At 53.9% G+C, this 27,157-nt stretch overlaps 1 protein-coding gene across 6 annotated transcripts in view; it reads right to left on the bottom strand.

Moving 5' to 3' along the window:
- The window catches only part of DLGAP4 (DLG associated protein 4), a 148,925-nt gene that overhangs the window by 63,960 nt on the left and 57,808 nt on the right, over nucleotides 1–27,157 (bottom strand). For 5 of the 6 annotated variants that reach the window (XM_051803252.1, XM_051803254.1, XM_051803253.1 and 2 more), the window contains 2 exons: nucleotides 9,489–9,582; nucleotides 596–1,638 (listed from right to left, as the gene is read on the bottom strand). In XM_051803252.1, coding sequence (XP_051659212.1) covers nucleotides 596–1,546 — 951 coding nt within the window. In that variant the 5' untranslated portion in view covers nucleotides 1,547–1,638; nucleotides 9,489–9,582. Of the gene's footprint in view, nucleotides 1–595; nucleotides 1,639–9,488; nucleotides 9,586–27,157 lie in introns of those variants that run through there. The other variant, XM_051803251.1, reaches the window with a different exon arrangement.

The following is a 27,157-nucleotide window of genomic DNA, read 5'->3' as shown; positions in this document are numbered from 1 at the left end:
GATATAAGGGGTAAGTGTTAGTTATTGCTGGGGATCTTCAGCCCGTGGGGTGGTAGAGCAGGAGTCTCCATGGGAGTGGGGCTGGAGCTTGGGGAGCTGTGTCCAAGTGAGGTGTGAGACATGGCCGCTCAGCATGTCCAGCTGCACGGGCACCCACTGGGAACAACCACGTGGGCAGCTACATACCCACCTGCCCAAGAGTGTTTCCCTCAGCATCTTCAGGGTCTGGGCAGGCAGTGGGGGCATGTGTGGGGCCTGCAGCAAATGGGGATTGCAGCAGAGGGTATGGCATGGCACATGCCCTCCTCCCCTCGCTGCCATGGGACAGCACAGGGACGGGGGGGGTGTGCTGGGACAATGATGCAGCTGTGGGAGATGGACCCCACGTGCACCAGTGTCCCCGCAAGAGGAGTGGGGGTCTATTCCTGGGGCCCCTCTCGGGCCTCTCCTGGCAGTGTGACCTTAGGTGGCAGCTGAACCATTTGGAGATGTTTGATAAGGTCACATGGGCAATAGGGTGCCCAGCGAGAGGATGTCCCCTGAACTCCTGTGCTCTCCCTGCACGGAGCATGCCATGCCCTACCCCGGCACCCACCTGCAGGTAGTGGTAGGCCAAGTCCTGGTGGCAGGACTTGGATTTGAGCAAGGCTTTGTCAATGGTGGCGGAGGCCTTCTGGCACACCTCCCGGGCATGGCTGAGCGTCAGCGTGGACCAGGAGCCTCGCTTGATGTAGTTGGAGTCATTGTTGATGGGGATATTGGTGCAAGGGGTGACTTTGAGGTCGTTATTGCTCTTGGAGGATTTCAGCATGTGCTCGCTGATGGTGTTGTAGGCGTGCATGAAGTACTTTGGCTGGCTGTGGTCGGGCTGCCGGCCCAGCGTCATGAGCCCCATGGGGTTGCGGTAGCTGCAGGTATCGCTGTCCAGGTTGTCATCTGAGCTCCACCAGCCGGAGATGTTGGACCTGGTCCTGCGCTTGGGCTCGGAGGTTTTCGCTCGGTCCTTGCTCTTGCTCCTCCGGTTTTGCTTGGCGTCATCTGCCCCCTTCTTCCCATTCATGTTGCCCTTGGTGGGGCCCTCCAGAGATTGGGACTTGGCGAAGAGCTTCTGCACAGAGTGGACAAGGTGCCGGATGCGCCCAGGGCTCTCGCTCCGGTGCTTCATGTCACTCCGCTGGAACTGGAGGGTGCTGAAGCCATCCCTGTGGATGGGCAGCTGCTTCTCAAACTGATCAAGGAGGTTTGCAGGCAGGCGGTTGATCTTTGTGGCTTGGGCATGGCTCGGAAAAGGGTTGTCGTCCGGGACCTCGAAGTGGGAGTTGTAATGAATGCGGGGGAAAGTGCTGCTGTTGGAGATCTGGTTGTTGAGTGGAAGGAGACAGTCACCATGGAGTGCGTTCTGGGCGGGGAATCGGGAATCCATGGTGAAGGAGTCCGTGGGGCTGAGGAGATAAGGGTTCCTGTCCTGGGGGGCATAAAGAGAGTCTTGAGGGGAGTCCAGGTTATCAGAGAGGTGGCGGCTTCTGTTATCTCCTAAGCCCTTCATGGTCCCAGTGCTTCCCAGACCATCACTCAGGGACGGTGTAGCAGACTCCTCGCAGGAGCACTGGCCCCGCTGCCCCGCAGACTTTCCTGTACCTGGAGGAAGAGGACAGATGCTGAGAGCCAGATGGGAATCCCTCTGGCAGCCCAGGGGGTATCCCCGTGGGGGCTGTCCCAGCTCTGAAAGCAAATGCCACCAAGGTTATAGAACAAAGGAGAGAAGCAGGATAGGAGAGAGCTGACATGGCAGGAGGGGAGGAGAAGGGGCATTAAACCAGGCACTGTGGAGAACAGGGCACAGCAGAGGAGGAGGGGCAGGATTCACTCTCTTTGTTAAATAACCATGTGCAGCATCAGAACACCAGCAGCGCTGTTAAGCAGCCTGCGATTGAGCACTGAGGCATACAGGCACTGCAACTGCAGAGTCCCCTCCCCAGCAGTGTGACAAAAGCTGGCAGGGCACTGCCAGCAGATCCCTGCTCTGTCCCATTTGCTCAAGGGGCTGGGGAAAAACCTGCTGTCAGACACTGCACCGCCCTGAGCCCAGGCAGCCTAGAGCCGACCACCTCATCCTCTGCCCAGTGTTTCTGTGGTGCCGGGATCTCGGGTCTGGCAGCCTCTGCTCATGCAGCTGCGCTAATACAAGGTGATGGCAAATGCCTCCTCTCAGCCACTGCCAGGCTTGTGGCATGTTTTACCCCGGAGCACAGTGTGTCAGTAGCTCTGCGAGAGCAGAGGTGTTTCTGAGGACTCAGCGCCTGACCTGAGAAGCTGTTTGCTGTTCAGATGATGATTCCTGCCGTGCTGCATGACTCCTGAGGAGCTGTGTCACCCTCCAAGCCTGCCCATCGTCCCTGATACTGTCCCCTCTGCCACAGCAAGGGGCTGGGGTTGGCCACTTTTGGCCCATTTGGCAGGTACAGGATCCCTGCAGGGTGGCAGAGGGGCAGCTGGACAGAAGGAAGGGAGTCAGGGGACATCCTCACTGAAGGTCTCCCCAGTGGTCTTACCCCATCCTGCTTGGCTCAGAGGGATCCTCATCTGCACTGGGTTATATAGGAAAAAATGACAAACCTTTTGGGGCTACTTAAAAAGAATCAATAAACATTTATGTGAATTGAGTTGTCAATCAGTGAGTTGATTTTCCATACTTAAAACCTACTTGAATAGGTGATGAACTCTTATTGGAACTTGAATAAATGAACTCTTATTTCCTTTTAGCTTAGTTTCTTAGTTCCTTTTTGGTTTAGTTTGAGAGGAAGAGTGACTTTTAATACAGCTAGATAGGGGGAACAGTTTTAAACTAAAAGAACAGAGCTTTAGATTAGATATTAGGAAGAAATTCTTCCCTGTGAGGGTAGTGAAGCCCTGGCACAGGTTGCCCAGAGAAGCTGTGGCTGCCCCATGCCTAGAAGTGTTCAGGGCCAGATTGGAGAGGGCTTGGAGCAACCTGGGATAGTGGGAGGAAATAGCAAAATTAAAGAAATGTAAATCTGTGCCATGCAATGAAAGCCTGATGTGCAGGGGAGGAGGAGTGGTGCCAGGGGCTGGGCTGCCTTCAGGTCTTCGAGAAGCAGAGGCGCAGGGAGGAAAAACTGAGGGGCTGGGGATGAGTGGGAAAGGAGGGAAAGAGAAGCTTCTGGAGGGGCAGGAGCAGAAAGGATGGGAATGTGGGAGCAGGGGAGGGCAGGGAGCTCCCTCTCTCCCAGACTGGTGAGCCCTTGCCAAGGGTGGACACTCGCTTCTATATGGCAGGGAGTTCATTGCTTCTTTCTCCTCCTGTGGACCCCTGCTGGGCTGTCACAGGTCCTGATCCTCCTGCCTGTCCTTCCAGCTCTGGGATCCCTTTCCTTGCTGGCCAGAGATGCGTCTGCTGCTGGGCATGTGTTGGGGGCAGGGCTGCGCCCCCGCCCCCAGCTCCTGGTGCCCACCGTGCTGTGTTTGCTGCCTCCTCTGTCAGCTGATCTCCCTTTAAGATGGATTAAACTGTTTTCTTACATTTCAGTTACTCTCTGCAATCCATAGCACTTTCTTGAGATGTGGGGTCACAGAAGGGAAAAGTCCAATTAGCTTCTTCCCTGCCATCTTTTTAATTTGAATAGATGAAAAAGCTTGAAACTAAATCTCCCAAATCCATGATCCTTCAGATCACAGACTGGGCAAGGGCTGCCTCCCAGGGCAGCTGCCCAGTGCCCCCAGTGTGTCTCCCTGCCCTGAACCAGGCATCACAGCAGGGGGGTGGCCTGTCCCCCACCACAGAGGGGACACTCAGGGTCATCACAAGACAAGACCTGAGTAGCAGATGGTTGCAGCAGGGGCTGCCAGGGTGAGGACCCCTGAGCCCATGGGAAGGGGCTGGTCTTGCCCCATTACTTCCCTTCCCCTCAGCCTATTTTCTCAGGGCTGACCTTCCTCTTCCCAGTGATTTTGCTGATGCTCAGAGGTCTCTGAGGTGAAGCAGGTAAACTGACCTGACCTGATTTATGACACTTTTGTGTGTCCCAAACCTCAGCTGGAGGCAGCCTCCTCTTGGGCATGGTTCACAGCAGCAGCATGGGAGCTGCCTGCAGGCTTGGATGGGCTGCACCCAATTCAGCTCCAACAGCTCCAGACACTGGGCAGGGGATGGAATTACATCAGAGAATCATGCAATGGTTTGCATTGGAAGGGACCTTATCACTCATCTCCTTCCAAATCCCTGCCATGGGCAGGGACACCTTCCTCTAGACCAGGTTGCTCCAAGCCCTGTCCAGCCTGGACTTGAACACTTCCAGGCATGGATCCCCCACCAGCAGCTGTGATCAGCTTCTGTGCTGGGGCTCTGCATGACAAGGGACTTGGGCAAACCAATGTCACTGTCTGTTTTGCCCACTCCCTTTGAACTTTTGTGGCGGATGTGGGTTTTGGGAGATGCTGCCCTTTTTCTATTGTCTTAAATTCCACAAACCCACCTTAAACCATCTTATCCTGAGGGCATGGAGAAGACAGGGCAGAGGACAGGGCAGACCCTTTCAGCAAGGACATACAGCCCCTCACCTTGCCAGCCTCACCACACCTCGCTGCTCTCTACTTCTATCTGTTTCCAGGCTCTCACTTTGCAGTTGGCTGGTGTTTGCCAGCCTGATGTGTGGCAGAGGGGTCCTGGGGGTGCTGCGGGTCACCAGGTAAGGTGGCTCCCTCTCAGCAAGCCTGGCAGATCACAGGGAGCTCCAAAAGCACCCCATGTTCTGTATTTCTGCTCCTTGTGTGTAGCGTGTCAGGGGTGCAGGCTGAGCACGGGGTGCACTCTGAGCATGGGAGCTTATGCTCCTGTAGAACCAGGGAGCTGCAAACACTGGGCTGGTGGCTAATCTCACCCTCCACAGGCAGCTGTGGGGGATGGCTCGGTGCTGCTGCCCTCCCTCCCTTCTCCCCTGCCCCTGGCACACATCTTCCACACAAGGACTCCTTGTCCTCTCCCTGGCTGCCCTCCTCTGCTGACACAGCCATCACTGCTGCAGCTGAGCGATGCCTTGACACAGAAATGGGCACTCGAAGAGCTCTTTAAGTGGTGCTGAGGCCCTCGCACAGGTAGCCCAAAGAAGCTGTGGCTGCCCTGTGAACTGGATGAGCTTTAAGGTCTCTTCCAATTCAAACCAGTCTGTGACTCTGATTCTTCCTCCCCAAAACCACAGCAAAAAGCATCATCTCCCCTTCCCTTTCTTTCTTCTTCTCTCTGCCTCCCCCTCACAGCTCTGCCATAGATCTCCCGCTATTCCCATCAGCAGAGCTTTCCAACAGCTTCTAAGTTTATTCCCTGTGGAAATGCCAAAGCCACTGCCCACATACTGCATCCATGCTAAATGGAAGGAGAGATCTACTACCCCCTGGGAGAGCTGGGCTCTCTCATCCCCAGCTGCCACATCTCATGTAGAGGACATAATGCACCACAAAGTCACTGCACCTGTACACAACACCTGGCACCAGACACAGCGAGACCTGGGTCCAGATGGTGCCAGCAGAAGTCAGAGACTCTGTCCTTAGGCTCCTTGGCAGGCATTGATATAACCCCCTGTGTGGGCTGGGAGCATTTCTTGAGCTCACAGCCAAAGCAGGGTTCACCTGGACAGGGCTCGTTGGGGACGGACATGTGTGAACAGGGTGTGTGTGACAAGACATGTAAGAACAGGACAGGGGAGAGATTGGTGAAAGTTAGCTGTATCCTGGGCTTATCCCACGGTGTGGGCAGTAGGTGAGGGGGGTTTCTGCCCCTCTGCCCCACTCAGGTGAGACCCCACCTGCAGAGCTGACTCCAGCCCTGGGGTCCCCAGCATCAGAAGGACATGGAACTGTTGGAGCAAGTCCAGAGGAGGCCACGGAGATGCTCTGAGGGCTGGAGCGCCTCTGCTCTGGAGACAGGCTGGGAGAGCTGGGGGTGTTCATCTGGGGAAAGGAAGGCTCCTTCCAGGGCCTAAAGGGGCTCCAAGAGAGTTGGAGAGGGACTTTGGACAAGGGCCTGGAGTGACAGGGCAAGGGGGAATGGCTTCCCACTGTCAGAGGGCAGGGTGAGATGGGATACTGGGAAGAAATATCACAATGTGAGGGTGGTGAGGCCCTGGCGCAGGGAAGTTGTGGCTGCCCCATCCCTGGAAGTGTCCAAGGCCAGGTTGAATGGGACTTAGAGCAACCTGGTTTAGCGGAATGTGTCCCTGCCCATGGCAGGGGGCTGGAATGAGATGGTTTCTAAGGTCCCTTCCAACCCAAACTCTTTGATAATTCTCTGGTTCTCTGATTCTATGTACTCCTGAGGCAGGGCTGGCCACGAAGGAGCAGGAGCCATTTGGGTGCTGCTCAGGAGAAACGGGCAGAAGCATCAGGAGAAGCAGCAGCGTGTAAAATGGGACTGCTCAGGGCACACATCCTTCAGAAGACACCCCTGACTGACGGGGCTGCAGGCACCCTTTGGAGTCATCTAGTCCTCCCCTCTGCCAATCAGATTTTCCAGGGCTCCACATACTGCGCTCTCCCACGTAAACCCTGGCCCAGCCATCCAAGCTGGCTGCAAACACAGAGGTGGCTTTTATATATAGAAACCAGCAGCATGCTAACAACCGGCTGGAGAAGGAATAGAGGATTCGCAACCCGCAGAAGAAAAATGCCTCCCCTCACCCTGCTGCAAGAAGCTTAAAAGATTGTGTACTGTGGTGTAGGTGACGTGGGTCTGCCCACACGCACGGAGTCAAACGTTCCCTGAATTAGCAGGAACACTTGATGTGGCGTTCGGCGAGGGGGGCCGCCGGCTGCCAGAGCCCTGCATTAATGATGATTCAGAGTTCAGAATCTAATCGCGGGGGATAAAAATAGTCAGCTTCTGCTTAGAACAATTCATTACACAACAGACCTTCCTCCAGCCTCCCCCTGCCGCTTGCTGCTCCCCGGGATGTTTTCCACTGCTGCCTGGGGAGCTCTGTCCTGGGGTAGAGGATGCCAGGGCTGAGCAGCAGCACTGCCCATCCTGGGATGAAGTCAGGGGCTCCTGAGGAGGAGTTAATGTCACATGGATGTTCCCACTGTGACAGTATTACCAGAACCAGGCACTCTCTGCACAGCAATGGAGGGGAGACAGTAGCCACATGTCTCACCTGTGAGGGATCCCTCCTTGGGAGATGGGGAATCACTTTAGAGGACTAGTCTGCCCATTGCCTGCGGGTGTCCCAGGGGCTCACCCAGCCCATCCTCAGCCCCTTGCCAGGCAGCTCTCACCAGATGGACCAAGCCCCAGCGCTGGCTGCGTTGGTGTGTGAGCTCGACGGAGTGTGTGGCGCTGATCCCTCAGCACTGCTGTGTCCCAGGGGAAGGATCTCCTCACATTTCATCTCACATCTGAATAAATGGCTTGTGCCTTTAGAATGTGGGATCTGCTCACAGGTCCTGAGGTCTCACGGTCACTAAATATTGCCCTATTGCCACCCATACCTGTGGTCTCCTGCTTGTTCTTCAGGCCAAGGGCCATCTCTGCTGGGACTGCCTGCTGGTGCACACTGGGGCGATAAGGAGGGATGGGACCTGACTGGCGCCATCCCAAAACAGATGAGGAATAATTTATCTTCCTTAAATGCTCTAAATACTTTTTTTTTTTGGTATCAGCACAGCCCAATGCTGTGAAAGTCAAAGGTTGTAATATGACAGAGATTTTTAACTTCAGGTGTTGGCTAAGCTGGAGGAGCAGATGAACTCCTGAGAGACACAGAGAACTTATTTCCATGCCAATGTCATTGGTAATATAATCAACTCTTAAGGGAGTAAAACCCCAGAAACTTCACAACCTATTTGTCTGTCCCTAAATAGAAGTTTCTCAAAGTTCTCCATGACATGGGATCTGCTCTGAAGCAAGAAATGCAAAGCATTAAGTAGGTCAGATGAGATAAATGAGACAGATAATAAAGGGAGTTTTCCGTAAGAGAGCAGGAGAGCTGATGAGGTGGTTGGAATGGGAGGACCAGGGCAGCAAACGTGTCTTTGTCTTTGAAACCCACCTGCAGCCTCTGCTCCCTTACAGGGCACTTGGGGCACATGCTGGAGACCACAAGGGTGGTCATGTCCTGCTCATGTGGAAAAGCAGCTAATGAGAACATTCTGGACCAAACCTGACCTATTCTGGTCAGGGCTGTTCAAGGTGCCTGGAGGGGGTGGGGGAATGTTTGCAAAGACCCCTATGGAGCAAAGCCCTTACCTTGTCTATGCTATGACTCCCAGGGAGTCCACATTTGAACTGAAAACTTGTGACAGAGAAGAAGGCAGAGACTCTACTTGGCCTCCTGTGCTACCACCCTGCCCAAGCCCCATCTGAGTCTTCCTGCCTCAATGTGCTGCCAGAGCAAGCAGAAGTCGCCAGACTGGGGGCACCAAGGACCACAATGGGGAGGAGGAGGTCCAGCCTGGAGAAGGGGAGACTGAGGTCAGACCTCATCAGGGTCTGCAGCTTCCTCACGAGGGGCAGTGGAGGGGCAGCACCGATCTCTGCTCTCTGTGACCAGCGACAGGACTCAAAGGAACAGGTGGAGCTGTGTCAGGGGAGGGTTTGGTTGGATCTCAGGAAAAGGTTCTTCCCCCAGAGGGTGGTTGGGCACTGACCAGGCTCCCCAGGGCGGTGGGCATGGCCCCAAGGCTGCCAGAGCTCCAGGAGGGTTTGGACAATGCTCTGAGGCACATAGCAGGAAATTTGGGGTGTCCTGTGCAGGGCCAGGAGTTGGACTTGATGGTCCTTGTGGGTGCCTTCTCACTCAGGATATTCCATGATTCTATGATTCTGTATCTCCTTGCCCTCGATGTTTGTGGCAGAGTAGTCACAGCATGCTCCAAATGACGAGGGCTGTCACTGCTGCACCACCAGGTCTCTGCTGCTGTGCAAGGATGTTGCTTTGCTCCAGGACAGATGTTCTCACTGCTTAAATGTCCAGATGAAGCCAGACAGGTCCAGATGATGCTAGGCAGGGCCCTCCCTGCATTTGGGATACAGGATAGAGATGCTCTTTGGCAGTGGATTTGCTTGGTGCCTTAAAGAAAGCAGCTCCTCTTGTGTGAGGGTCCTGGTGCAAAGAGGAGCGGGAGGGAGAAGCCAGCAGCTCCCTCTGCCATTCCTTCAGAGCACAGACTGGGACCATCCACAGCCTCCTGCATGCTTGGAGCTCGGGAACACTTCCTTTGTCTCAAAGTGGGTCAGCGCGGAGGCGTGACGTTACTATAGCAATAGGGATGAGATTTCATAACTTTATTTTGCAAGGGGTGTGTTGCAGGATTCACTACTAGATGGTTGGAGAATTGTCATTGAATCACCCTCCCAGCTCCCCTTCCCCAGTCTCCTCCTCCCTCCTGCTCCACTCCCCTTGTCCACAAACACACAGTTGGGTCTGTCCCCCACATCCCTGTTTCTGTAGTCCCAAAGTCACCCCTGGGTCATACTGTACCTCTCACAGCTTGCTGGGCTAGAGGACTAGGCCGGATTCAGTATCCTGTGCACCATGTGTCTCTCTGGGCTCCAGGGCTGTCCCTCATGAAGACCTGCTGGGCAGAGAGAAAAGGGAAAATATCTTCAGGTCACAGAGATCAGAGAGGCATCTTCCTGATGAACATCCCAAGCCACAATCTTGATGTTGTAAACACAGGATAGTTCTGCCTGACACTGAGATTGTGCCAGTTCAGTCCTAGCAAAGACACAGGGCAAACAGGAGACAGCACCCTATGTGAGGAAGCAGAGGCAATGCCCATGGGAGCAGGGGAAGACGTGGAAGTGAGTCCCATGTCCCTCTGTGGGTCACACGGACTGAGAGGATGGACTGGAAATCAGCCAAGTGGGGAGGAAAACATCCAAAGTGCCCCTGCTCCTTGTCTGGGGACTCATGGCTGGGGTGATCCCCTTCATGGGAAAGTGCCCTTTGACTTTCCTGCCCTTGTTTCTTTGTCATGGAATAACCCCCTAAGGACCCCCTTTGCAGCCCTGGCAGGGGGGATCCTGTAACTCTCTGTGCCTCATGCTCTGGGCTGTGCCCTTGAGTTGAGCCCTGGGAGAGCAGACACTGGAGAGGTACAGAGGAATATCCTGGGGATAAACACCTGGCTGGGGTGGCAGATGGTAGCCTTTGGTGTTCCCTTTGGCGTGTCCCAGCTATGCACTGCCAAAACCCGCGTCTGACTCTCACCTAGTGATGCTGCTCATTGAACCCCTGCTCGAGCAGCTCACACTGGAAACCCTGGAAACCTCTCCCATCTGGTCACTAGGTGCTACTGTGCTGCAGCTAAAGCCTTGTGCTTCTTCCTTTCCTGCCATCCACCATCACCCACACTGCAAACAACTGGAAAAATACTCCCTGCAGGAAAAGTCAGGTAAATAAAGAAAGGAAAAACCCCCAGTGATTCTTAGTGTCCTCAAAATCCTATGCACCACACAGTGAACACAGCCTGAGTTACCTAATCAGTGAGGTTAAATACTATTTGGGATTTACATCAACAAATATCCAAGCCTTTCTGTCCTGGACTATGAGGTTCTGGGACAAACTGAGGAACTCAGCCTCTTGCTGCTGGGAAGTAAGAGATGGGAATGGCATGGGAACTCAAAAGAGGAGTCAGCCTTCCTAGGACAGCTTTTTCATTCCAAATTGAACAGAGGTGGCCATCTGGGTTTGAGAAGGCCTGTCTAGAACTCAAGGGGGGATTAAAATAGGTGAACCCCAGTTTCTTGGCTGGGAGGACGCATGGAAAGCCGGGACAAGGATATGAACCTTGGCAATTTTTCGAAGAAAGCTGGATCTGAGTGCTGGGCCTGACTGCCTCTCTGATGATGCAAAAGATGACCAAACTGGTGCCCCAGTGCCAGAGATGAAACAACAGCTCTTTGTAGAGAGATGGGCACTGCAGCGCCCATGAGACTGCGCTCTGTCACCTGCCACCGTCCAGCAACAGGGGTTTTATCCTCAGGTTAACTCATGCCTGGGTGGATTACAGACATCCCAGGTGCATTTATGCTTGGGTTATGGCAGAGACACTATGTTTCCTTCAAACATGCTCAAAAGTCCTCCTTAGAATGTGCTCCAAGGAAGCAAAGACTAGACAGATGGATAGGTACAGTGCAAGTAGAGAATAAGAGGACTTTTTGTCCACTGAGAGGCTCTCATGGCGGATATCTCAACAGACAGAAGAATGGAAAGCCTGGGAAAACCAGAATACCACCCTCCTAAATCTGGTACAAACCCTCATCACCTTCCCACCTGAACCCCAATACTGTGGAGAGAATGATTAAAGGAAAGGCGCAGGCACTGGGACAGCCAAACAGGAGGAAGGGCAGCCACATCTGTCCCCAGAGCTCATCTGTCTTCTACACCAAAACACCTGTTTTTTTGTTTCCTGCTGCTGAGTCTGGGCCAGGGCCATGAAAGCAGAGACGGACACATGCTGATCCAGAAAGTGCAGCTCATGTGCCCCTTCCTAACCCAGGAGGCCTCTGTTGTGGAGATATCAGCTCTTAAAAGCAAGGAACAACTCCCCACCCCAAATCCAGACATTCCTGAGCTCAAGATGTCAGTGAGGTGCCAGGTCGCTGCCAACAGCCTACTGCTCCCAACACTGTGTGGATGCAGCTCTGTGTGACTGTGACAGGACATTTTGTGGCACGTCCGGGTCCCACAGACAGCCATCAGCAGCCACTGCACTGACACCATCTGGCTGTTTCACAGCTCTCTCCATGGGAAAGGTGAATTCCAGCTACTAGTGAGCTGTGCTAGGTTTGAGCCAGTGATTCAGAGGTGTAGAGCCTGTGACAGCCACCAGCACAGCCAGTATCCATGGCCAGTGCTGCCTCCAGCCGCCCAGAGCATCAGCACCACTGATCGCTGTCACCTGCTATCGCTGTCCTGCTCTAAAGCTGTGATGGAGGGTAGCACTATGTACCACTAGACCCACTCATGTCCATCATGGAAGCCATCAGCATCTGCTAGGAATGGTCTCAGCATCCCTCCTGGGTGCACAGATATCCACCACAAGCGCCCAGCATCCTGTATCGCCACCAGTAGCTACTGGGATGGAAGTATCTATTCAGTGCTGACATCACTCATCACGTCTGTGCCTGTCACCAGCACTCTCAGGGTACCCCAGACACCCAAGAACAGTGCCAATCCAGGTACCCCTTTGCACATCTGATATGTGGGAGGAGGAAAATATCTGGGTGCCAGGCCTCCCCTCACCCAGCAGGTTCCTCATTGTCCTAGTTAGAACAGCTGGGACCAATTCATCACTGGATGGATATAGCCCAAAACTGTGTATTCTATGGCCCTCCATGCCATTTCCCCAAAACTGTTGTCGGGGTGGGGGGTGGGAGGGGCGTGCCTGTGGGGGGGATGTTCCTGTCCTCATACCCTTTTATGGAATTCCCCGCTCTGAGGGAAGGATTGACCATTCCTGCCTGAACTGGAGAACATATAAACCTGGAGTTTCAGAACCTTTCTACCACTCGTGGATCCAGAGGAAGACTGCAGCTCACCACTCTCAACCAAACCACAGCTCACCGCTCTCAACCAGACTGAGACCACCACCCTCAACTGGACTGCAATCACCACTTTTGACCAGACTGCAACAGCTCTCCCACCAGCAGGTTTTTTCCCCTCTCCCTTTACTTTGGACTCAAGGGGGGGCCCAAGGAACACCACTTGGTTCATGCCCCAGGGTGCTGGGTTATACATTTGGGTTTTGTGGGTTAAGACCAATTGTTTGTCTGTATAATTGTACTTATTGTATTATTTTAATAAATTGTTATTCTGACTTATAATCTGTCCTTTGAGTTGAGTTCATTTCCCCTGCTGGTTAACTCTTAAACCAGCACACTCATACTAAACGATGCCATTGAAGCTCTGGAGGAAGAAGCATGCTGGTGTGTAACACTGCTTTTCCCTTTGCATGCTGCTCTTGCACTGAGAAAGTGGCACTATAATTGCTTTTAATTAATATCAGCATCAACGTCCCAAGGAAACGCAAATGAACAATTGTGCCACCAGCACAGCTACGTTATGTTACTGACCAGCCATTCACCTCCATCATCCCTCTTTCTCCCTTCAGCATCTCCCTCTTCTTCCCATTCTCATGGGTGGGACGCTCATGGCTGCTGTATGACAGGGTGGGATTGAAGGCAATGCATGGAAGGCCATGAGAGGTGCTGTAAGCTCAGGCAAGTGGACTGCAGAGCAAGGGAATGGTGGGGAGCAGGGGGGAGCTGGGATCCCTGAGTTTCCAGGCAATGAAGGCACAGAATGATGGAGGAAGCAGCCAAGGGTCCATCCAGGGTGATATGCCCACTCCCATGTTGTTGCTTGCTCAGGGTTGTCCTGCTGGTGAACTGATGACCCTTCCCCATGTGACTCAAGACAGTTTTGGTGAACTGGGGTCTCAGACGCTCTGCAGCAAAGCCTCACTGGAGAATCAGCTCGTGATTATTGCCCCTCCGAGCCTAGGAGGGGAGCTCGTGATTATTGCTCCTCTGAGTCTAGGAGAGGAGGGCCACAGCCTGCTCTGCTGTAGCCTGTGTAATTCTGTTGGCCTTGAGGTGTGGCTGGAGAAGACCTTGAAATGACTGATGTGGCATTCCTGATCCTTGCTAATGCCACCTTAGAGATGGCTGCAGCTCAACAATGGAAAGTGAAGGATCCAGTCCTGCTGAGCTGTGAGGAAGGCGCTCCTCTCTCGGAGCCCAGAAGATTCCTGGAGAGATGCCTTGTCAGCAGAGGAGTTGTTTGGGTCATGGGAGCTGGGAAACGAGGTTACAGCACACAGCAGGGTCTGTTCCTCTTCCTGTTCACCTGACAGGAAGGTGCCCTGAACACAAGGACAACGTGCACTTATCCTGCCTAAGATTTATGGAAGCTGGAGTCAGCAAGAGGCCGAGTCCATCATGACTCCCAAAGATGTAAAGACTGACCCAAATGCCACATCACTGTCAACTAAGAGGAACCCCAAGATGGACATGAGGAACATGGTGGCTCAACAGTTGGACACATCTGTACAGAATGATGGTTAAAGTGAGACCCTGCCTTGGTCAGTGCAGGACATGGCAGTAGAAGCAGGGCCAGTGTGTGGCACCGACAGTGTCTTACTAGAAAAGAGGGTCCATTTCTGTCAGCTCAGTATCTGGGTAGATGTCCATAGAATCATGCAATCATTAAAGTTGGAAAAACCCTTTAAGATCATCAAGTTCAACCATTAACCCAGCACTGCCAAGCCCCTAAACCATGCCCACAGGTGCCATATCCATATGTTTTTTGAACACTTCCAGGGATGGTGACTCCACCACTACTCTGGGCAGCCTGTTCCAGTGCCTGACCACCCTTTCTGTGAAGAAATTTTCCCTAATATCCAATCTAATATGAGTGACTGTGGAAAAGGATGGAGGCACGTTGACCCAAAGCCAAAGAAAAGCATATTTCCAGTCCTACAGTTGCACTTACATTCTGCTTGGGAATATATGGACTTAACATGGACGGGCTGACTCTCACTATCTCTGCCGGCTCTTATTCTAACCCTTGGCTGATTAGTAAAACCAGAGCCCATAGGATTGGATTGCAGAGGTGGGTTAGCCAGCCAGAGCTGAAATGTGGCTGTGGAGTAAAGGGAAGGCCAGAAGCACTGGCTCGGAGCCACCTCTGGTGCTGCCCAGCCTGTCCCCAGCCTGCGGCTCAGCACAGGCTGTTCTTGCTGCTCTCCTCACCCAGGGAACCCGGGATTCTGCTCCTGCCTGGGGCCTGGAGCAGGGTGGGCTGCAAAGTGCCATGTCCTGACCACACTGAGAGCCAACCTGCTCCCCAGTGTCAGGAACACCTGAAGGGTCTGTCCACGCCACTGCTCCTTGATCCCCCTCCCTAACACTGACTATCCCTTGTCAGCCTGAGCAGACAAAGAACAACATCTCTCACTGGGGCTGTGCACAACCTGACATGGCCACCCAAAATCTCAGCAAAAATTCCCTAAACCAGGTCTCCCACACTACCACTTGTCAGAAAGTCCCACGCTTGTGTAGTCCTGCTGAGAAGCCCTTGGCCTTGTCCCTTCCCTGGCTCTGGCAACCCTCTGTGCTACAAAGCTCCTGGAATGTCACCCGGGATAACTCACATCACCCACAGGGTACCACGGAGGCAGAAACACTTGGACCTCCCTGGGGCAGGTCCCTGCTCTGTGCTGATCACGGCTGCCTGTTCTCCCCCCTCTCTGCTGCTGGCTGAGGCAGGGCACAGATGGAGCCTGGAGCCTGCATGGAGCCAGGCAGGCTGGAGAGCCTTTCTGTGCTTTTCCAGGCAGCTGCAGCTTCTCCCTGAGCCTGGACCCCTCTGGCATCATCATCTGTCTCCTTGCAAACAGAGAATGGGGGGGTCATAGTCCAGGGACTCCCAGCCCACCCAGCCCAGGGGAGTTCCTCAGGGTGGCCCAGCACAGTCCAGTTGGATCCAGGCAGGCAGGAGCCAGTGGCTCCAGGCTGCTGCACAGTGAAGGGATGGAGAACAAGGCTGTGCACATGGCCAGATGGAGGAAAACACATCAGGGACTACTTCATGTTGCACAGGTGTGGAAAACCAGAGCATTCTGTACCCACTGGAGCCACTGGTTCTGGAGACTGCTGCAGTACATACATGAACCCTTGTAAGTGCAGAAACCATCACTCTTGTTCAAACTATCACCCTTACTCAGGGGAAACTGAGGCACAGGAGGAGGCAGATCAGCTATGGAGAAAGGGATGGACCTCCTGTCCGTTGAACTGTGCCCAGTGCCAGCTCCTGTGGTCCCTGCTGTGCAAGGAGTTCCCAGGGATGTAGTGTCACACACCCTGAGTCCAGAGCTGAGCCCAGAGCTGACCAATCTGCCTGCCCACCACTCCCCGCTGCTGACCACATCCCATCCCTTTCCAGGCTTAAAGATCTCCACATCCATGATCAGCCTCTCCCTCCCTGAGGCTGCACCGGTTGGGAGTTGGGAAAAGACAAGGAAGGGGCAGATTGCCTGGATCAGGATCCGGGATGGGAAGAGGTGAAGACCAGGCTCCAGTGGATCAGAGTCTGGGATGGATGGAGGGCGGTGAGGACCAGGCTCCAGAGCCAGGCTGTAGAGCTGCTCCCAGGCCTGTTCAGGGAGGAGCCCATCCTGTGGCTCCCACCACCTGCCACAATAATTAACTGTTGCTGTGGAGAAGACAGGAAAGGAGCAGGAGGTCAATTTTCCATTTCCCAGTTGTGTATAACCAGTTCCTAGCAGGCAGCCTGAAAATAAATCTCCATCAGTCCTGTAACCTCTTAATTATCATCACCAGTTACAACACGTACTCCCCAGCCCAGACACAGCTGAGTGCAGTGACTTGATGTACAAGGAGATGGAGGCAGGGCTGGGGTACAGCTGGTGGGAATTCTCCAGCTGGAGATTCTAGCCATGCTGTCCAACATGCTGAACTTGTCCTGCTCAGACAGGGAACCTCTGCTTCAGCTTCCCTTGTAGTGCTCCAGGACAAGGAGAGCTGCTGGGAACTCCCCCAGAACCAGTTGCCCTTGGGGCAGCTGGCATGGATGACAGAAAGGAATTTGGTGGAACAACTGGAGTTTCTTTTTCCTTTTGCATAGTCTGGAATAAAGAAGAAAAGAAGGTCCTGTGGGTGAAACATTAGATTAGAGGGATGGACCACCTCTCCCATTAGGAAAGGCTGAGAGAGCTGAGGTTGTTCAGCCTGGAGGACAGAAGGCTCCAGGGAGGACAGAAGGCTCAAAGCCCCTTCCAGTGCCCAAAGGGGCTGCAAGAGAGTTGGAGAGAGACTTTGGACAAGGCCTGGATTGACAGGACAAGGGGGGAATGGCTTCCCACTGCCAGAGAGGGCAGGGTGAGATGGGATACTGGGAAGAAATATCACAATGTGAGGGTGGTAAAGCCCTGGCACAGGTTGGCCAGAGAAGCTGTGGCTGCCCCATCCCTGGAAGTGTCCAAGGCCAGGTTGAACGGGACTTAGAGCAACCTGGTTTAGCGGAATGTGTCCCTGCCCATGGCAGGGGGCTGGAATGAGATGAGCTTTAAGGTCCCTCCCAGTCTCATGATTCTGCAGTTCTGTTTTTGATTTTCTCCCCATTAGTGATTTCTCTCCCATGCTGTCCCCTCCCCCTCAGAGATGACCTGGCACAGAATGGACACACTCACTGCCAGCATCAGCCCATGTGAGGAAAGGAAGGAGATGGGATGAAGGAATCCAGTTCTGCTCCTACCGTCATCATGCTTGGCACTTATACTGAAAGCACCGTGCAAACATTAACTAATTAATCCTCTGAACACTCCTGGGAGGAAGAGTTGCATTGACATGGCTCCTATTCTAGATAAATGCAAAGGATGGTTGGGCCAGGAGACACCAGACAGGCAAAACTGGCAGGTAATGGTGGTTCCTCTGCTCTTCCTGCTGCACATGGCAGGGCTGGGGAGGCAGGAGATGTGCTGGGAATCATCTATGTGCTCTGGGATGGAGAGGGGACAGCCACAGAGGAGGTGGGGGGGGAGACCATAGCAGGGACTGGGGCAGAAATACCTGAAGAGAGAATAAAACTAGAGAAGAATGAGAGGAAGATTATGAGCCCTGTTGTCCTCACAGACAGACAGACTGCTTCCAGTTCCAGCTTTGATGGGATTTTATAAGTATCATAAAATTAGATTAAATGGAAGGAACTCTGACACTGCTGCTGAGGCATCCTGGAGGGAAGTACTGAGAGAAAGCATTTTGACTTTAAAAAAAATGGATTTTCACTTGCACAGTTTGGCAGGCGAGTTCCCCAGAGGATCCAAAAAATCAAAACGTGAGTTTCCAGCCTAAACATCCCCAAACACTGCACCACTTCTGGTGTCCTTTAGCTGAGCTCTTTCTTCTTCACCCTCATGTTTACCCAGGAATGCATCCCCTTTCTTTCAAACAAGCCAGGCATCCTTGGGATTTGCAAGGCTGACTCTGCTCCCTTAGGATTGGCCTTGCTGGGATCCTGCATTTAATGCTTCCTTACCTTCCCCCCTAAATCCTTTTGGAGCTCAATATATGCCAGGATCCCACTCCCTGGGTCCACAAGGTATGCCCTGCATGCAGCACTCCTGGCATCTGGCTGTTGGGAAAGACCCTGGCTGCAGGGAAACCCCCATGCCAAGGGATGCAGATCCATCCAGGGAACCTGGCCATGTTTGCCACTGGGGCTGGCTGGGGACCCACATCACTCCTGTTTTCAGCCTCTGACCTCTTGGACTTTTCCAACCTGAGTATTCCAGGGGATCCCCAGGGGTGTGGGATCTCCAAAGTCCAGCCAAGGTCCTGCTGTTTTCTCAGGACTGGAATTCAGTTGGACTCACCTACTGCGCCTAAAATTAGAGCTGCTAAATTTTTAAACACAGCAGCATGTGAAGAGACCAGAGGCTCTTCCCCATCACCTGCCCACAGGTCTGGAGAGACACAGTCCATCTGCCTAAATTCTCACCGTCTCTTAATGGTGTTTTTTCTGGAGGTGGCTACACCTCAATTGGATAAGCCTGGCAAAAACCTGCCATGGAGCTGGTTGGACTTTTGGGGTGGACCTGGACCCACCTCATACAGACACAGGTGCTCTTGGTAGAAGGATATGTTCTGTTCTGCTCCCCCTGCACACAGAGGCAGATTCCAGGATAATCAGTTCCTGTTCCTCCAAGGGGCCCCACATCAACCAGGTGCAGTGGAAAAGCTCCTTTTGGACTGGAAGGTTTCCTGTCAGCTGCCACTGTTCCACAGAATCACAGAATGTTCTGTTTTGCTGGTTTTTTCCCCACAAGGTTACTGGTCTGGTGCAACACAGGAGAGCCCCGGAGGATACTATGAGGGGAAAGGGAAGGGTGAGCTGTGTAGGGGTGGCAGGACAACCCTTTGCTCAGGCAGCTGGGTCACGGGTGGTAATGCTGAGCCCTCCAAGTTCCTCACCAAAGCAGAGGGACGAAACATGAAATCCTGACTATTTGCAAAGTAAAACCCAACTAAGAAGGACATCAGACCCTGACTGCCAGCAAACAGGTTCCAGATATCTGAGGTCCTTCTGATGGAGCTGTGGGCTCTCCTTTCTTTTAGCAGTTTTAGGCCACCTTTTAGCAGTTTAAACACATTCTTGCCATTTCCCAATCTGAAGCACACCCATGTGCAGCAGCCACTGGCCACAGCTGCCATCCAAACCCATGGCAGCCCCTGTGTGTCCCCTGGAGCCCCTCTGTGTCCCCTGGAGCAAGCCTCAGCCCGGGGACAGGGTTATTGCAGCAGGAGCAGAGCTGGCGCTCCCCTCTGCTCCCACACCAGCTGTGTCCCATCTGGAATGGGGATGCAGGAAAATAAATGCATTTCCCAGTGTGGTTCAGAGGCCTTCACTGAGGACTTAGGGTGCTAAAATCACCCATTTACTCTAAAACAACTTGCCCAGAGAAGCTGTGGCTGCCCTATCCTTGGAAGTGTTCAAGGCCAGGTAGGATGGGACTTGAAGCAACCTGGTCTGCTTCAAGGTAGGAGGTGTCCCAGCCCAGAGCAGGGTGGTGGAACTGCATGGTCTTTAATATCCCTTCCCATCCAAACCACCCTGTGATCTACTCTGCTCAGCTCAGTCCCTCCTCTGGGTGCCCATGTGGCAGCAATGCCCCATGCAAGCAGCCGTCCCCTCATCACAGAGGGGGAAACTGAGGCACAGCAGCACACCCTGACAGGCTCTGCAGGGCTGCAACCAGGTGTGCAGCTTCTCAGCTCCCTCCCTGCCTCTGTCCGGTTGAGTAATTCACCTCTCAGCCCAGGACTCCAGAAAACTCTTCTTCAGTCTGTTATATAGCAAGAAACAGGAAAAAATGTCTACTGGAATGCTGATCCCAACATGCAGCTGTGGGGTCCACCAACACTGGATAGTGTTGTGTGTCTGCAGTTCATGGTGAAGCAGAACTGAGATCAAATTTGGGAGGCTGAGGTTCTGCAACTGAAAAGGATCTGTGAGCTACCTACAGCGGGAGAGTGAGCTGGAGAGGGGACAGAATCACAAAATCATAAAATCATTAGAGTTGGAAAAGCCCTGTGAGGTCATCGAGTCCAACCATTAATCCAGCACTGCCAGGTTCACCATGTCCCCAAGTGCAACATCCACACATCTTTTGAACACCTCCAGGGATGGTGATTCCACCACTCTCTCGGGCAGCCTGTCCCAATGACAACCCTTTCAGCGAAGAAATTTTCCGTAATATCCAAAATAAACCTCCCCTGGCACAACTCCAGGCCATTTCCTCTTGTCCTAAAATATATCCAGGGACACCAGCAGCCTTTGCACACTGTGGACTCCTTTGTGCTTTGGGAACATCCCACTCTGGGACGAGTACTGGTCCCCAGTCCCAGCATGGCAACCTCATGCTCCCAAGCTGTGGGGTACCCAGGTGGCCCCAGCCAGCACCCTGCTCCAGTTTGGGAACTAGGGTACAGCCACCCACCTGCTGCAGCTGGAGCAGCTCCCATGGGAAGGCTGTCACTGTGGGCTGCCAATGTCACAAATCCTCCAACGGGGCCATAGCTGACACGTTCACCCTTGAACTTTACACATCTTCAGGGTCACGTATTTCCTTGTTTCTGAGGCACACAGTGGACAGGAGAGGGGGCAGCTGTGCCAGGCTCTGTGCCCTGCAGACACCTGAGTGGGGCCAGCGCAGCTCCATTGTTGACTGTCTGCATGAGCATCACAGCCCCATCAGCAGCACTGGCTCCCCAGGGTTAAACCCTGCCAGAGCCACAAGCCAGTGGGAATAACAGCCTGGGGACCAGGGCAGGCCGATGCCAGGCACTGGTAGGCACCTAGCAACCTGAACACAGGTCACCACTGGGCGAAGGAGATCTGGCTGAGCTGAATGTGGGAGGACAGGGTGTGGGATGTAGGAGGGATGTGGCTGTCTCACCACACACACAGCTCCATAAATCATGGGGAATATATGTAACCCCTGCTTCCCAGCCTGTTGCAGGAGCTGGATGAGATTCTCCTCTCTGGCTGCTGGGGCACAGTCCTGGCAGAATGACTCCTAGTGCTGCCATGTGGCCGAGGACCATACTCGGGGCTGGTGGAAGAAGGGCTCCCTGGCACTGCTGCTGCCCTGGGTGCCTGTGAGTATCCTGTGCCCATCCCCAGCTCCCAGAGCCTCGGGAGCTCCCTGTGGAACCACCTCTTCTACTCAGGCAATTCCACCCCAATGTCTGGGGGCTCAGGCTCTGCCCCACCACAGAGCACTGCTGTGGTCTCCTTCCTTGGACATAGGACAGCTGCTCCTGAGCAAGCTGCTGGCGTGAAACACCTGCCTACAGACCTGACAGTGCCCTTCCCAAGGCAGGAGATCAGGTAGCTATTAGGTGAGGCCCTGAGCCAAGACATGGAGCAGCTCCAGACAGAAAGGAGTGATCAGAAACAGTCCTGGGCTCACTCCAGAAAGGGCAGGGACAGCACCCATGGACCAAGACAAACCCAAGACACAGACTGCTCACAAGACAAAGAGGTTATAAACAACCAAAGCCCATTTACCAAGAATTTATAGCAGATGTGTCTCAAATCCCCCCAACACTGTCTCAGAACCAGGATTCACAGCCACAACATACACTACTGCCACACCTGCTCTCAGCAACTCCTCTGGTCCTCCTTTCCCCACTGTTGCTAAAGCACCTTCCATATGGCCTGCAGAAAATAAGAAAGGAAAAAGCCACCAGCAAAATAACATTTTTTGCTTGCAAATGCTGGTTTGCAAAGCCAGGTTGTCTCCTGCTCCACAGGTGAGGGAGCATCTGGCCCATGACCTGGGCCTGTAGGGCCTTGAGAGCCCTCCAGCCTGGGAGACTCCCCCTACCTGGAAGGGGGTGAAGCAGTGAGGGGCTGTTCTGTCACATAGCAATTCAGACACAAAGACCCAAGGCTGCAGGAGTCCCTCTGGGGGAGGGAACCAGCATCACCCACATACTCTCTGAGCCCATCCAGAAGCTCCTCCAGAGGGGCACAGCGTCCCCACACACACCCTGAGCCCAGCCAGGAGCCCCTCTGGGAGAACCCAAGCATCCCTCACACACCCTGACCCTAGCCAGGAACCTCTCTCCAGCCAAGTCTCTGCATGCTGCAGTGTCACTTTGTGCTTCCACAGGAAATTGCCAAAACTTTTCCCCCAGCTCAGAGCTCAGTAGTCAGTTTATTCCTTCCCAAACCACCTCAGCAGTGAGCAGCGCCTGAACCCCTTGGTTCACACTCGGGGGGGGTCTCCACGGCCCAGCTTCTGGAGCTCTGGCAACACCCCAGCTTGTTCTCCTGTATTTAATAAGCAAAGCTCTGGCCTCTTGATCACAGCATTCCGACGGTGTGCCAAACAGCCTGGAAAATCAGAAGGAAGCAAATAAACCTCAGCATGCGGTGTTTACAAATTCCTCAATCTCTGGCTTTCTAGAAAGTCAAACGTGACACCTGAGCACCCAGCATCGATTGTCCTGCTCTCCTGGGTCTGGCGACACAAGGTGTTTCCAAAACCACCTCTGGGCCCCTCTGCAGAACCCCTCCTAACATCCCACAGAGCACGCGAAACCCGGGCCCATGGCTGCTCTGTGTCAGGAAGGATGGAGGAGGCCAGGGCCACCACGGGCGCCTGCACAGCCGGTCCCTGGGGGGACACAGGCTCTCAGCTGCGCTGGGGGACCCCACTCTTTCTAGGTATGCCTCCCACTGCTGAAGATAAAGGGAGCCATAGACGAGGTAGGTGAGTCAACCCTGATCTGGATGTTCCCAGGGATGGATCCTGCTGCTGGTGCACAGCTCCTGCTGGGGGCCCTGCCTGGACCCGGCCAGCTGCGAGCTGGGCAGCGCCTGCCATCACACCTCTCCTCCAGCTTAGCCCCTCTCTTAAACCTACCACAGCCCCCTGCCCCCAGGCACTCTCCCCACTTCCCTGGCCTTTCCCAAAGGCCAGTCCCTCCCAGGAGCAGTGCTGGGAAGAGCTGATGTCGGTTATCTGGGTGACAGGATTGCCTCCCCCCATCCCTGCGTGCACATGCCTGCACACATGGGCTGACACTCACACACATGCACTGGGCACGTGCTGACACAATTCCTCAGGTTGTGACAACAATCCAGAGCCACCACAAGTGCCCAAGAGAAGGGGGAGCAAAGAAGCGGGAGACAAACCCATTGAGAAGACCCCAGGGGTCCTCGGGTGACAGCAGAAGACTGGGGACACATAGGATGACAAAGTCCCTGATGGGCAGGCTCCCTGGGATCTGCTGACTCCCTCTCCATAGCTCTCCTTGCACATGCCAGTGGGCTCTGGAGCTGGTGTAGGGCGGGTGGGCTGTGTCCCTCAACCCACTCATGCCAGAGGTCAGTTGCCTTCTTAACTTTGGCATCAGCACTGGCAGTGTTGATGTGCACTGGATGTGCCAGTCCGTGTGTCTCTGTGCTCCTGCTCAGGGGAGGGGACAGCTGAGTGGAGCAGGAGAGGGCACAGGTTCTCGCCTAGCACTGTCCCAGGGGCTGCCTGCACCCCCACAGCCTTGTGGCATGGAGGAACTGGTGGCACATGGAGAATCTGGGGGCACATGGAGGCTTTGGGGGCACACGGAGGAACTGGTGGCACACGGAGGAGCTGGAGGCACACAGAGGAGATGGGGGCATGCAGAGGAGCTGGGGGCACATGGAGCAGAACTGGTAGCAGGAATGCTTGTCCAAGGCTGCTGGCACCTCCTGTTTGTGACACCTGGTGTTTTTGCTGAGGTGGACACTGAGAGGTCATGCCTTCTTCCAGGGATGCTTCTGCACCTGGGCTCTGGAGATGTTTCTCTCCAAATACCTCTTAAGTCACTTAAACCTTTTGGTGCCTCAATTCCCCATCACTAAAGCGAGGCTTATCCTATTTCCTCTGCCTGGCTTACCAGGAGAGCTCATAAGCCACTCAGGACCGGAAGAATCTCTGAATATGGATTTCTGGCTGGCTGGCACAGTGGGGCCTGGGCTCATTAGGGACTAACGTGATCACTGTTCTGTGTCTGGCAAGCAGAAGCCTGAGGGTGTGTGTTCCAGTGCTCAGAGCTGGGAGTGTTACAGGGATGACACAACACACGCTTTCAAGGCTACCTTGTCATTCCTGATCCATTCCCATGTAAGGAGCATGGTGGGCTCAGCTCAGGCATCCACAGACACCAATTTATCTTGTGCTGTTATCTGACAATAGACTATTTGCTAAGGGGTCACGATGGGTGACAAACACCCTTCAAAGACTGTGGTGTTGGTGTGTTGACATGTATTTACACTGTAGAAAAGCATAACACCTCAAGTGAGAGGGATGGTCACCTACAAACAACCTCCTCTCGCACTTCCCCTGATGTGTTCCTGTTCCTGTCCTTCAGGGGTAGCTGCATAAGAATGATGTGAATAAACAGGGAGTTTACAGAGGAAACAAGATGGTGTTGGACACATCTGACCATCGGACATCCCTAAACCACCCTAAACCACTACCCTCAGACCCGAAAAACTCTAAACCACCATGGCTGAACATTCACCCCTCTGCTGCTCCCCACCATGGTGATTTAACAGCAGAAACTCTCTGATGAGAAGTGCTGAGCAATGGGACTGCTGCACAAAGTGAGTGTATCAGGCAGTGCTCCAAGTCAGATCCTGGAGAGACCAAGGGTCTGGGAGGTGGATTTCAAGGAGACTCATGGAGGGTTTTTCTCTGAGCTCTGAAACTTGGGAGAAGGATGGCCTGTTCCTGTTGCCTCTATCTGTCCTCCTGCCCTCGCTGTGCTGCAGTGCTGGCTGTGTCCCAGGGTGTGTGCCCAGTGAGGAACTGGCCACAGTGGTAGGAAGCAGTTCCTTATCTCAACCAGAACCATGGGACCTTCAGCCCACAGCATTACAACCTACACATACTCTGAAAAGTCAGAAACAATGCTTGGAGCAGGAGAATCTGAGAACCCCATTAATGCCAGGTTGGTTGAGGGTTTGTGAGTGTCTTGCACCTGAACGAGAGCAACTCAAGAGTGTCTGAGCTGCAGCTGGGACACAGGTCTGGCACAACAGCCCTGTGAGCACACCAGGAAAGCTGCTGCTTAGCATCTGAAGTGATGTGTTAATGTAAGATGAGAATATACTGGGCTCTACCTAGTCCTGCCTTGGAACCATTTATCATCAGGGCAGCCTGTGCTGATGGCTGGAAGTGCAATGTGCTGTCAGGCAGGGTGAGCTGACATCATCAGAAACACCTCTGGAGCCAGGACAACATCAGGATGCTATGGAGCACCAGCTGGAAATGGCTTCTGACCATGTCCCCCTTGCCCCTCTGCACACATGGAGATGGTTAGAGACACCATGTCCCTGTGGGAGGTGACATGGCCATCTCTTCACATTCCATTATTGAGGATCTTTCTTTCCCAGCTCTCTCAAGGGGCAGGACACTCCACCCTTGCTTTGCACAGGTTTTGCTCTAAGTGCCTCATTCAGGATTCTGCAAGAACCACGTGATGGACTTGGGAAGGCATATTCATAGCCCCATACCCAGGTCCAGCCTCTCATCTGACTTTTGGGTCTGCCCTGTCCCAGAGCCAGTGCCTGCTGGGGGCTGGAGGGGCCAGGAGGGTGTATGGTCCTGCATGGATGTGTATGGTCCCAGCAGTCCTGGGCATCCGTGCCTGGCAGTTGGCATCTGCTAGAGAGCAGGATTGACAGCCAACCTCCAACAGCTCCAGTGCATAGGCACCAGAAGCCAGAGCATCACATGCACAGGCTATAGTGAGACAAGGAGGTGATGCTGCTGGTGCAGGGCTCCCACTGACAGCCTGTGCCCAGCCAGGCTGAGAGCAGGAGTCCTGAGCTGAAGCTGGCACAGTGGGCCAGAACTCACCCTCAGAAGGTCAGTAGAGGGGCTTGTGCCTGAGGATGGAACAACAGAGCAAAGGTGAAAGGACATGCACACTGCAGGGATGCTTCAGCCCTTTTCTTTTTGGGAGGAACCATCCTGGCTGTCCTTTCTTCCTTTTCCCTTTCCTCTTGCGATCTACAGATGTCAAAGTGCTTCTGAGGACTTCCGAAGGGACAGCAGGACATGATGATCTGCTCTTTCCAGACCTGCTGCAGCCTGGACTCCTGCTGAACACCCTCACGGCCCACTGGGGACTGGGGCTGGTGGGAGACACAGGCAAATACTGTGGCACTTGTTAATGCAGCTCCTCTGTGGAAACGTGGTCAGCAGTGACTGATCAGCAAAACCACAAGGAACAAATCCTCTGCATGATGAGCAAGTACAGAGCCACCCTCTGCACACCACCTGAGGGCATGCATGCTTCACCTCCAGGACATGGGACAGGCCATGCTGTGCCCCCCTCATTCCCACCACTGCATCCCACTCTGAAAACGCTGCCTGACTCATTACAAGGCAAGTTTGGAAGCATTATTTTTCCACCAAGAACATGAAATAGTTTTTTGGCAGGGGGACCACGTGCTCACCAGAGCTGCCTGGTCTTCTCTACCTTAGGGTGGGGTGGAGAGCAGAACCAGGGGAAAGAGAAGGACTTGAGCAGAGCCAGGATGCCTGTGCTGGCAGCTGCCTCAGCTTCCCAGCCATCTGGGGTTATCCAAGAACAACTGCCAGTGTCATGCATGGCCAAAGGCAGTTGGAAACACAAGGAGGAATGTGGAAGAGTGTGAGGGGCAAGGACGTGTGGTCACTCACCTCCCTTGCCTCCTCCTGACTCCCCAGCAGTGGCATCCAGCCCCCCCAGCTCCAAGGGCCTTGACCAGAGGCCTCTGCGACCCCCATCAGCTGGACGGTTTTCTGAAGATGCTGATGTTGGAAGTGGAGGCAGTGGAGTGACAGGGCTGGGGGATTTGAGCCCAGTGGAAGTCCATGAACAAGATTCCTGGAGAGGGACCTCTGCACCCCTCTGAGTCCAGCTCTACAGGGCTGGCATGATCCTGCCACAGGCTCAGCACTGGCTGTAGCCTGCACACTCCCTGCTCAGGGCCCTCCACCCCAGAGAGACACTGGTGCCATATCTAATGTAGCAAACCGGGACCTGGGCGAACACAGCTCACTCTGGGCTTGGTGTCAC

Source organism: Manacus candei, unplaced genomic scaffold (genome assembly GCF_025592945.1).
Source record: "Manacus candei isolate 608988 ecotype Guabito, Panama unplaced genomic scaffold, ASM2559294v1 h1tg000057l, whole genome shotgun sequence".
In the NCBI taxonomy this organism is placed as follows: domain Eukaryota; kingdom Metazoa; phylum Chordata; class Aves; order Passeriformes; family Pipridae; genus Manacus; species Manacus candei.
This window is presented reverse-complemented; position numbering and strand designations above follow the sequence as displayed.